Raw genomic sequence first — 13222 nt, 5'->3', positions numbered from 1 at the left:
TTCCCCGTATTTTTTAATCATATTTTGTACACTCATGTCCAAAATTATTGTCGCATATCTATAACTGTCTTCTTGTAAGAATATAATTTGATAATGATTTTGCAGGGTACTTTTAATACTGATACTATGTGTATAATCGGGAAATGTATACTTGTGGTAAATTTTAGGAAAAGAATTATAAATAAGAATGGGTAATTATAAATTAGAATAGGTAAAACAAAATGTTGCTAAATGGACAAGAAAGTTTTTTTTTTTTTGTTCTTATTTACTGCTCTTTTCACATGAAATTTGTTACATACATGTCTTTGCCGATTATACACATACTAACATTATAAGAAATATCGGGCGAATTCGTTATCGAAATATATTCCTACAAAAACGTATTTATAGACGTGCGACAATAATTTTGCATATGAATGTACATCTGTATTTCCTACCTTGCACATACTAGTAATAATTAATATTTTTACTAATTACTCGTTGATTACTAATGAATCTATTTTATCACTGATGAAAATTTCTGTTTTTTTCTTTGCAGACAACACTGGAGCTCTGGAAAAGACCTATCATTTACGGAGAGAAGATACGTACTGTTATAAGGATGTTTCTTTACCGATTTGGGTGCGAGGTGATGATAGACATGGTAAACTGTAACTGTTACCCAAATAGAAACTTATCCTCTCCCCCTAACATAGCGAATGTTCCGAAGTAATATTTCGAGAAGCGCAGTATGGAAACATGGTTAAACATCTGGACTTTAACAGAAGAAAGTTTTCTAAGTTCTATATTTCCAGTGACACCTAGACTGTGGTGCAAGATTTTGGTGTCATTCTGTTCTGGATTACTGCTAAAGAATATCTTTTTAAATACAGTCGCACAATATGATTTTATTACAAACATAATTTATACATTTCCGTTAATAGATAGAACATTGCGTACGTATTTCTTTACTCAATATGTAATAATTGGGTATTTATTAGTTAATTTTTTGAACTCAAGCGTACAATTATCTTCGTGTTTGTGCAGTGTGAAGAAACATGTTTATATAGTGTGTTCGTTATTTGTTTGCGTTTTAGGACTTTGTTTTAATTATTTATTACACAAAAGACGATTTACTAGTTGTGGACAGTGCTTAGACTATATTTCCATATCGTGCTGTGAAAGACAACTAACTATAGTGCCATTTATTGGGTATCTAGAAACAGCAGAGCTGCAATCTATTGGCTATAATAAGTATTTCCTCAGACATCAAGAGACCGTAGGGGTCTTTTTACTCTATATAACACTTTGTGTTATAGTGATGGTGTTAGCTTTTGGAACATGGAAAGAAAGCGTTCCTCGAGAAGAGGTAGGTTTGGTCGCGGCCAAGGAAAGACAACATGGCAGAAATGCAAAGATTGCTTTCGCCAATTCATAGCGTTTATGTTCAGCAATGTCGGTATCATAGGTTTAGTTATTGGATACACAATCATGGGTGCTTTTACTTTCATCGCCATTGAAAGTAAAGAATCTGAAACTCGGAGCGCTGGGGTGCGCCAAATAAGAAAAGACACGGTAGCTCATTTATGGAACATTACACTTCATTTAAATATATTGGAGGAACAACAGTATAGGAATTTGGTATCAGCTGAGATCAAACGGTACCAGGACAAGATTGTTGAAGCCATTGACGAAGGTTATGATGGGTCTTCTGATGTCATAGAAGAAGGAACGACATGGTCATTTCCTGGTGCATTCCTCTATTCACTAACAGTCATCACCACCATAGGTAAGTACTTCTTATTTTCCTATGTGAATATTTTAATTATTGCTTTAACAATGAAATTTAGGGGAAGTTGAATGTAATCTAACATTGGCTAGAAAATCGTAGAAGGTAAGATACCCTAAGTTGCTTACAATAGTTCCGATATATCTCATAAACGAGCCAAAGAATAATGTCAATCATGCTGAATTTTCAATGTGATTATTTATTTAATAATAAAAAAAATATAGGTCGACAAGTTATAAACTAGTTGGAACTGCACAGATGCGCAGTGCCGTGCTGTGGAAAATCAGCACGGAGCGAGAGAATACGATGGTGCCCCCATACATGTATTCCAAGTATTTTTTCTTATCTCATTTTCCTTTTTTCTCTCTTAGCCTCCTTTACCAAAGCTTTCTTTATACAAAGTTTTGAAACAATGTACCAGAAATGAAATGGAAAGCAAGATATAAAAAGTTAAATGAAAAATTTCAAATCGTTCTCATGTAAAATGACAAAACTCAAAATACGTCACTTCTCCCTATCATCGACGGTATGTCTCATTGATAAACAAAATGACTCATTTCGATTAACTCTATTAATTTACTCTGATTCATGAAAAATTGTTCTATTATTTTATTTGCTTAAGAACGTTTTGTGTTTCTGCGCGTTTCTTTCGCGCAGATGACTTATTTTGGTCTCCATTGAAAAGACACTGATATGATCATATGAATCAGTTTGACTCCCTTGACTCCCTGACATTACCTTGACTCACATATGTAACTTTACAACTTACATTGCCAATACTCTCAGATAAATTGAAAGATTAATGATTCACACTTCACACATGAACGTAATTCCAGAGGCACAATTATTTTTTTAGAAGAGACAAAAAAAAGTTGTAGGAAAAATTGGGATAGAATCAAATATTATGTTTATTTATATTTTAAGGACATTGCTATACGAATAATTTAATATACAGTCTGTACTCCAGGCAGGACCGTATCCAGGTTTGTCTGGGGAGGGATGCACCAATAATTACCAAAATAACCAATCACACTGAAACTCTTTAAAGTGACATGTGACAATGTTCTTTATGCCTGACAACACTGATGCATAGAACTGAGGAAATTATTTTAAATAGAGTCGCAAGGGTAATGCAGGAAAAAATGTTCTCTCCTTCTGGCTTCTGTTTTCTTCCCTACTGTACACATTCTGTATTGGTTTACTTGGTGAATCCTTTTCCTTCAACCTTTTGAAAATCGACTTAGACTATTACTTTTGCAAAGCTCTGCTTTCTTTTAAGTACCAAACGGAAACATGATGGCAGACAATTTCGGAAAGTGTTGGCATTTTTCACTGCTAGCTTTTCATTTTAGATAGTGTATATTTGCAACGAAGGGGAGTGGGGTGCACGTGCACCTTTGGACCCCCTCTAAATCCGGCTCTGACTCCAGGCACTTCACCTTGATGAGGAAAGTGATCTGAAAATCAGTAAAAGTTACGTTATTTCGTAATTCAACGTTTTTTCAAACGCTTTATTTTATCAATGTAAAATCAGATTTCTCTGAAATATTAATATACAGTATATTTTATATATACAGCTTTTCTGAAACAGCACTAGAAACATTAATGAGACTTACGGCACAAATACGCAAAACAAACATAAGATATATCGGAAACGATTTGTACAGAATAGCTTAACATTGCGTAAATTTTGGTTATTATTTGATAAAACTTCGAAATTGAAATGTTAGCCTTTATGGGTTGTTGATTCGAGCAATGGCTTCATAAAACATATTCAATATACTGCTTGTGTTTTAGTGAAACAATCTATTTTGGCTTTACTTAGTTCTCTATTCCTTATCATATGCTTTTTTGAGCTAAGGATAATGTCACTCTCCTACATTCCTTAGGATAAATGTATGCTGAAGAAATGCGGCTACATACAACAATGCTACTACTGCCCCAGGATAGTTTCCAGGACATCGAAAGTATCTGAAGGAAGATATTTAGAAGGAAGTCGCTTATCTGGTGGAATTTAGAGTGGAATTTAGTTTCAGTGGAATTTAGAATCATCTTATATAGACGTGGCCACTAATTCTTGAATTCAATCGTATCATCAGCATTATGCATGGTCACTGTGAATTTCCCTAATCTAATGGAGTGTATAATTATTTCACAGACTTCTATCGGAATGTATATCCTGTCATTTTTGGAAGGAATTTTTAACTCATCCAAAATCACAATAATTTGGAAGATAATAATAACCTCACAGAAGGAAGTGTTGAATCAAACTGAAACGTTTCATTTCTGCAATGCACATTAAGGGTCTTACTATCCTGTCCTGAACTCTGCAGGTGTCAGGAAAAAGGTGAAGTTCGTGAATATCTCTTATTAAGTAATTGCATATATAATGCAAAATACATGAGACTACTTCATTTGGTCCCTTTGAACATTGAGTTTTATCATATAATGGAATGACTTTCTCCAGTTTTGACATTATGGTATTTCAAATGCATTAAGTGTTAACTGACAGAGATAAAATTAACTCATGTAAAGAAATTGTAAAACGGTGATAATTTTTCATTTGATCGAAACTCAGAACTGGAAGATCCTCTCTTTCCTTTACTAGGCCTTATAAAGTTTTGAAATTTATTGTGAAACTTCATGGCTCTTCTTGAAATCTTAACCACTGCATGTTTGTTGTCATTTCCATTTTCCACACTTCTCTTGCGTTTTTGGCGGAATTTTCAGTTATCGTTTCCTTAATTTCAATCTCAGTTGGAACCTTCCTTTCTGATCAGATATTTTTCGTTTACACTCATACTCCAATACAGGAGCTAAACACCGGCCGAACATTTGCTGCGTCCTCGAATTTGCGGGGGGAGGCTCAAATAAAATGTTGTCACTTGTACATTGTATCACATAATTACAAAGCTGCAATTGTGAAGAGTACAAACAACAGAATTCCAGGAGTAACGTGGTTTCTGAAGTAAAGTAAAGATTAAACAGAATATTTTTTGATATTTTAGCAAGTAAGAATTACGTAATTTCAACACGAAACGATGCAACCATCATCATGAATTCTGCACAAATAACTCATTTTCTACTCAAAGTGGAGTTAAGTCGTTTCATAAATTACTAATTTACATTTCGACGATATGAAAATAATCTCCTTAAAAATATTAATCAAATGAATCGATTCATTCTCGAATGACTTACCACTGATCCGATTTCTCATTATGATTCAGTCATAAATGAATCAATCGTTCATGAATGACATCGCCTGAATGAAAAACTTCCTGTGATTTGTTTCTAGTAGAGAGGCGGGCAAGTATCCGGTGCACCCTCTTCTTTATGCCACTTTTTCAAAATTTGATGCAAATTTAATTTAAAGAAAATTAAAAATCATTTAGATTTTCGTTTTGTTTGAGATATCTTTATTTGACAGTTACCTTTAGTTAAAATTACATATAATCATAGGTATGGCTATAGGAGCAGGCATGTATAAATGTAATACATACTCTGTTCTACGAGCAATTAGGTTGCTTCTGAAACGTAATCCTTTGGTGTTTGAGCTACAAGGTTTCAATCAAACAGGTACAAAGTCAAATTTATTGCGTCATTGTAAAGTTGGACGAACAAAATCAATAATAATGTTTTGGAGCAACTCGTTCAACTAAGATAGAACGTTATGAACGAGTTTTAAAAATTAACGAATCTTTACAATCTTAATAATTACACTACACGGTTATTTAAACTCATTTCGTTCTTTAGTTTAGATTCTTTCCTAAATATTTTGATGAGATTGGTTCCAAATCTGAGAACTTTGGTCTAGTTTGTTTAATGGAAAAAAGACGTAAATTTCTGCAAGACAAACTGTTCTATACGGCAGCCAAGGTGTTCCTGTGGTTTTCTTCAAGCTTCAAGTCGCCAGCAATTGCTCTCCATATTTTCCCGTTTTTCTAAAATAAAAAAAAAAATCCCACTAAATTCCCATCTGAAGCTTGAGAATTCTCTCCTTTTTCTCTTGTGTACCTAACTTTTCTCTCTCTCTTTCTCTGTTCCTCTTAGTGAAAGTAGAAGAATATAAAAGAGAGCACACATTGGATGTTTTTTTCCTTTTCCTATCTCTATCTTTTCCTCTGTAAGATTGATGACACAAAATCTACTACGATTCATCAGACTCTCTGAAAAAACTCTCCAAATTAATCCGCACTCCACGGCCGTAGATTTTCCGGGTATATGTCCCTCCTGATGTGTGTTTGTGTGTACAAGTTTGTTTGTGTATATATGTATGTATATATATATATATATATATATATATATATATATATGTGTGTGTGTGTGTGTGTGTGTGTGTTGTGTGTGGTGTGTGTGTGTGTGTGTTTGCGTGTTTTAGTGTTTTAAAGAATAGTCCAAAAGAAACTCAAATATTAGATAGAAATAAGAGAGAAGAGTTCTTTACTTTTACACTTCAATTGAAAGAAAAAATACATTAAATAATTAATATGTTAGAAACGGTGCTAATTTGTGTGAGATAACCAAAACCATGGTTTTCGGATGTCTATCTGGAGAAATTGTTAGATATAAAAATTTAAACTGTTTGACCACTACTACTGTTAATTTCTTCATGACAGCAACTGCTACTAAATAGATTTAAGGTAAATAAAGCTATATTAAATTTTGCTCTATAGTATTCTTTATTCAATCATCTCCATACTAGTTCCCAAGAAACCAGCAGACACTTTTCACTTGACAGAGCAATAAAGTTGACGACTTTCGTAATAAGGAGTCGTGCCTCTATTAGTCTGTATCATAGCGTGAACTTGGCTGAAAATGCTTTCCATCTGTTTCGTGAAAATGTTTTCCATTAGACGTTATGGTCGTCCATTACTAAATGTCGACGGGGAATTGTGATATACCGATGGGACCTAAAATGGCATTCCAATTCATCCCACAAATCTTCTACGGGGTTGAGATCGAGACTATCAACAGGCCAACTCAATTTCGCTTCACAAGATTATCGCCATGTCATTTTATAACGATGGTGGATCGGTGGCTGAGAGCATTGCCATCTTGAAAAAAAATATTGATCCTTTCTGTAGAACAGTCACTGTGGGAAGCACTAAATTGTTCAAATGTTTATATGCTTATGTACTGTTCATGGTTCTGGTGGCAACGAGCATCGGATCAAATCCATACCAATAGCCACCACTTCCTATCATAACACCACTATCACCACATTTCATAGTGGAACAGAAAGGTTACTTGAGAAGCGTATGCCGAAATTGATCCGCACCGAAACGCTTCAATTTGAGTGGAAACACATATAGCTCGATACCTGATACCTTCGACACATAAAGGTATATACGAAAAGAATATCATGGGTTGGGGTTTAGCGTTTCTTTCAGCATCGAAGCTCTATATAAGGCGTGGACCTACAGTTTAACGTGGATTCCAAACTACATGAGCTCCTACCTTAATGAAACCCAAGTCTTCCTCGCCAAAGGAGCGTGGGCAGCTCAAGAAAATTCTGGACATAATTACTAGTTGATAATAGCATTTAATGGACAATATCTGTTTTTCTTTGTTATCCTTTATTGCTTTTAAATATTTCACTAAATTTCAAATACAATGAAAAATAAATTATCCAGATTAGTGAAATCTGGTCTAGATGTGCAGAAATTCAGATAAATGGAGAAATAATCAAACAAAGGTTATGCTATGAGATTAGAAAAGGTCTAAAATCACTTTTGTTTAATAAAAACATAGGTCTAATATGTGTTGAAATTAAGATCACTCTAATACAAGATTTTTCCTTAAAAAAATACTCAAAATTCTAATTAAATTTTAATGTTGGTTTAAATATGAATATTACTAAAGTTGTATGTTAAGGAAAGACTATATACAGTTCGCATTTGAAAAAGCTTCTATATTTATTTATTTATTTATTTTGAAATGTTTTTGTAAACTAACTTTTCTTATTTGGCAATCTGGATATTCGGCGATCTGGTGAACTGGAGTTTGGATAATTGGATTTATTTAAAAGTATGATACTTAGGTACATTCGGAAGTAAGTAGGATAGAGCCTATGTATGAAATATATCATATGAACATTCGCTTCTGTGAAACAGACGTACCACTTGGGGAATTCTTGAACAGGATAATCAGTCATAGGAATCGAATTCAGAAACGTCCCAACTGTTACACAAAATCCTTAGCCATTCAAATTTATACTTGCTGTTACTAGTCTCAAGCATCGCAAGACCTAACTGATGCTGTTAGAATCACATCTATGGCATGTGCGTTATGTATTATCCTTTCACGAATCATATTATTATTATTATTATTATTATTATTATTATTATTATTATTATTATTATTATTATTATTATTATTATTATTATTATTATTATTTGTTTTATTGTTGTTGTTGTTGTAATATTAGTACTAATTACACAATCATAAACACAAGAATATATTCTTGTAACTCTGAAATAGGAGCTACTTTCTAGAATTCTGATAATATACTTATTTATTGCGTAAGTAGCGGCACATCGAAATGAAGGTTTGAGTGTCAGAAGAAGCTAAAAGAACTTAATTACTAACATTGTAAGGCTTTTTCACCACGTGCTAGATGTAACCATGTGTTTCTACATCATGCTTCAAATAAACACACTTCAAACGACAGCCATGAAGAAGACATCGTCCATTATCGCCAACGTTCGGCAAGTGACGCAGAGGCAAGCAGTCAGTAACATTTCTGCATAAAAGGAGACTGGACACCACAGAAGATATCAATCTTGCCCGACTGGTCAAACCATCAACTTTTTAAGACGCCTTGTTATTGAGAGCATCTTAACCCCCTCTAAGAGGCATAGTCATTGGGAGGTATCTTTCTTATACTGTGTAAGACGCATGGTCATTAAGAGTTTCTTACTTTCCTCTCTAACACACTCGGTCATTGAGAGGCTCCTAAATACCAACTCTCTAAGACGCTCGGTCATTCAGTTCCCGATCCGCTTCCTATAAGACGCATTGAGAAACATCTATCCAACACGCCCTAAGACGCATGTTCATTGGACTTCCTTTAACTTCACCAACAATCCTCCAAATAATTAGAGAAACTTATACCTATTTGTAATATATTGTATTCAATAGGAAATTAATAAAAGATGATGGGAAAGTCCAAGCTCCCGTGTAGCATCTTTTAGCTCTATCCTAAAAGACAGAAAACTTTACAATATACATTGCGTTTTCCAGGTGGCAAAAGTGATGTGTAATATCTCCCACCTCATCATTTCAACAGAATAGAATTGATGAAGGACAATTGCCCACCCTCTACGTAGATTGAAGCGTCATTGATATATCAACATTGCCTAGCGTTTATGCATCACACGTCACATTAGTAACAGTACGATGGCCTATCATCAAAGGCGTTAATATATTAATAGATTCTGGGGAGAGAGAGAGAGAGAGAGAGAGAGAGAGAGAGACAGAAAACCAAGCTAATGTCTCACTATCTGATATACATAAATTATGCTAATGATTGTTATATTTGTTGTTAATAATTTTGCTAATTGATCTTATTTCTGACTATGAGTTCCTTTATTGTACTGCTAAAAGATAAAGAAGTAGTGATAATTAAAATGTTCATCAGAGAATGAAATGTGCCTACTGCTTGTATTAGCAACCCAGAAAAATATACGTAACGTAAAGCGGAGTTTTTTATTTAATATATTGTTTAATACCAAAATGTCTATTATTTGCTATTTATTCAATTTTGAATCCTCCATTCGATAGAGCATCACAAACTATTTGAGAAATTGATGGAATTTTTTGCGTCACTCTTACCGTTCCCGAAATATTGGCCAAAAAAGTTCCGATTTCTGTAGATTTAAGGAGCCATATCTCGAGAACTGTAAATCATAGGGAGATGATATTGGTGTTGGAGTCGAGTTTCGATCCGAGTCAAAGGTAGTTTTCTCGAGTCAAGTTCCGAGCCGAGTTACTGTTTTTGAGATCGAGTTTCGAGTCGAGTCGAGTTTGATACATGGCTCGCTCGTTTAGCACGTTTTAGCTCGTTTTGAAATCATGGCCTGATTAAACTGGAAAGCGAAAGCCATGAGAAATGTAAGCCGTTATGTGGAATACTTTTAGTGTTGCTCACGAGAGGGAACACTGCTTGCATCTCATCTCGTCTCGATAACGAGACCACAATAGTTTTTTTTTTTTTTTTAAATAAAAAGACAGCCTCAAATGTCGTGAGCACCAATATTATATACTGTAATTTTTACCATCAAGGCTGAGACCTGCACAGTCGTATTTCTGAACCTAAGCAGAAGCCCAACCCGGGTAGTGATGTCAACGGGCTCGGCTCGGCTCAACTGAGCGAACAGTTCGAGCCGGCTCGTTCGGGATGAGCCACCGAATCGGTTCGGTTGGGCTCAGGTGAGCCATCGGTTTTTGCCGTCTCGCTTAAGTGAGGTGTTGACTTGGTTCACTTCTCGGTTCGGCTCGATAGTAAATGAGCTGTGAGCCGAGCCACTCGATCCGTTGATCCCTAAGCCCGGGCCGAGCACCGCGGTGATTCAAATAACTGCTAACTCCAGAACAGAAAAATAACAAGGTTGCCGGGGTATTCTAAGATGGATATAGGCCTATACACGATGTGTCTCATGTAACCCCTCTTTAATCAAATTGATGTCGGTATCAATTTATCTCCTGGTATACACCTTTATGCTATAGCCGTGTTGAAGCAGCTCTCACGTTATGAATACTCGTAATTAATTAATTAATACGTAAAATTTACCATATTTTCCAATATTTTATCATATATATATATATATATATATATATATATATATATATATATATATATATATATATATATATATTGAATTACCCCCTCCAACCATAATTATCAACATTAAATCTCCTTGTCTTATATATGTGACTGTGTATAGCTGTGTTGAATTGGCTCCCATCATGAATGATTAATAAAAGGGATAATTCAAAATTGATCACTTTCCTGAATATCTTAACATAAGCTATATGGAGAAATTACTAATTTTTCAGTATTAACATATTGCTTTATTATTCTGTTTTTCTGTTAGTATCAATCATTATAAAAAATTCTAGTGACAAAAGAAATCATACTTAACTAAATTGTCTTCATAATTCTCTTTCATAATATTCCTATATTGTCTTTAGCTGTATAATTTTCCTATGGTATTTTTAAATTCCTCATATTTAGAATTTCTTGCGAGAAGAATAATCGTCATCTAGTTGCTACATATTATTATTATTATTATTATTATTATTATTATTATTATTATTATTATTATTATTATTATTATTATTATTATTATTATTATTATTACCAATATTTGCAAAAAGCCTATTCCGGACAACAATGTTATTTGTATAATATGGGCAGCTCATGGAAACATAATTGAATGCCACATTTTCTGACTTTCGAGTAAGTATGAAAAGAAAGTTCATCACTCCTATGCAATTCGATACAATGACACATACCAAATAAGTTTCCCTTGTGGTTTAGTAGCAATCCAGTCCACCTAATAACTTAATTTTACCAGAAGTGACAATTATCATGATGTTCGCTAAATTCTCTCATATCATGGTAAAAATGAAATGAAATCTTTAAATTTTATGTCCGACGGTTATGGCGGTTAGGCTAAAGGAGACGGTGATGATGAGAGATGAGTGAAATGAAGAAAGTGGGAGGAAACTGGAGAACCCCGAGAAAACCCACGAGCACGGTGTTTGTCCACCACAATCCATACGGCGCGAGCTGGGATCGAACCAGAGACCCCAAGCACCAAAGGTGGACGCTCTACCACTGAGCTACCGCGCCCCCACATATCATAATAAATAAAGTGCTGACTTCGCTTCTTAATACTTTGTATGGCCGGAAATTCTCTTTTATCTTATTCATTGGAGGCAAACGTTCGATTTAGACTGGACTGCAACTGAAAATGTGTGGTTTATTGTTCAACGGCCCTGCAATTCTGCAAGTAAACAAGTTACAACCAAACGGAATCTGTAATCAGAGGTTCCTACAGAGGTTCAGACTTTTCTTTACTGAATAGTTTTAAGCTCTTTCCTTTTTTATAGTAGGCAATAAAAATAGGAGAAGAACAATATTTACAAAGGCAATGGGAAAAACAAGTTCATTTCTCTGTTTTCACGAAATATTTACATGTGTGACACTTTGCGTGTTGAAATTAATAATAATAATAATAATAATAATAATAATAATAATAATAATAATAATAATAATAATAATAATAATAATAATAATAATAATAATAATAATAGTGAATATCTACAATATATTATCATTATTCATACTTTATCTTATTTCTGACAGCAGTGTTACATACATAATTTTGTCTTCTTCAATCACAAGCCACTGTTGTGCTTATCCGATTCAAATCTCTCCTCCATATCGTTCTGTCTGTTTACTCAGTAAAGTACTACTAGACTAATATTCATTCACAACAATTCTTTGATCTAATACTTGATCCAATTTGTTTTGTATATACCCACATTCATGTCCAGTTCCATCTAAAGAAACTAGTGTAAAAACAAATTTTGTTCCCGAGCGTTACAGTAGTGTATGATTGAATTCCGGATATATGAAGGCCCATAAATATGCAAATTACATATGGACCGTTAAAATTAGTGCAATATGCATTGGGCCGCGGAGAACTTTGCATTTGAATCAATTTTACACGAGTCCCGAGAGAACACTTCGCGAATGTAGCACAGATTGTGTCTTAAGTTACTCATATACAGACCATGACAATAGTCTAGGAGACAAAGTTTGTGCCTGTCTCGTATCGAAAAGGTATCGAAAAGTGGTGGTCTCTTAGGAAGTGTATATGTACCTGGAAACGTATGACTTCATGCCTACCATCACCCATCTTTTACAGAACTAAGTGAACGAGAGATATATTTATTCATATATTACTAAGCTACCAGATACAATCTCAGGAGCCATTTTCCACTGGAGCACTCAACAAATCAACAATAATAACAACATTGGGAAAGAAAGGGGAAGGATGGCGGCGAGGGTCTGTATTTTAAGGTACCATCTCAACATTGACTTGGTGTAACTGAGGAAAACCCTGGAAAACCTCAGTCAGGATACTGAACACCTGGATTCGAGCATGGGACCTTCTGATTGCGAAAGAAAAACGCTGTAATAATAATAAATCTTTGAGTTTACGTCCCATTCTTATTTCGGCTAGGCTAAAGTAGATGGGGATTATGAGAAATGAATGAAATGGTGGAATGAAGAAAGTGGGAGGAAATGAGCGAGCCCCGAGGAAACACGGTGTTCGTCCACCACAGGGTTCACTTGGCGGGAGCAAAGATGGAACCCGGGACCCCATGCACCAGAGGTGAACGCTCTACCAATGAGCCACGGTGGCTCTTATAATAATAATA

At 34.6% G+C, this 13222-nt stretch overlaps 1 protein-coding gene across 1 annotated transcript in view; it reads left to right on the top strand.

Moving 5' to 3' along the window:
- Window positions 1-534: 534 nt before the first annotated feature.
- sand (potassium two pore domain channel sandman) overlaps window positions 535-13222 on the top strand; it is a 310773-nt gene continuing 298085 nt past the window's right edge. The window contains exon 1 of the mRNA XM_081768796.1: window positions 535-1768. Coding sequence (XP_081624922.1) covers window positions 1321-1768 — 448 coding nt within the window. The 5' untranslated portion in view covers window positions 535-1320. The remainder of the gene's footprint in view (window positions 1769-13222) is intronic.

The sequence above is a fragment of the Thermobia domestica genome, chromosome 8 (assembly GCF_964235325.1).
Source record: "Thermobia domestica chromosome 8, izTheDome1.hap1.1, whole genome shotgun sequence".
Classification (NCBI taxonomy): domain Eukaryota; kingdom Metazoa; phylum Arthropoda; class Insecta; order Zygentoma; family Lepismatidae; genus Thermobia; species Thermobia domestica.
This window is presented reverse-complemented; position numbering and strand designations above follow the sequence as displayed.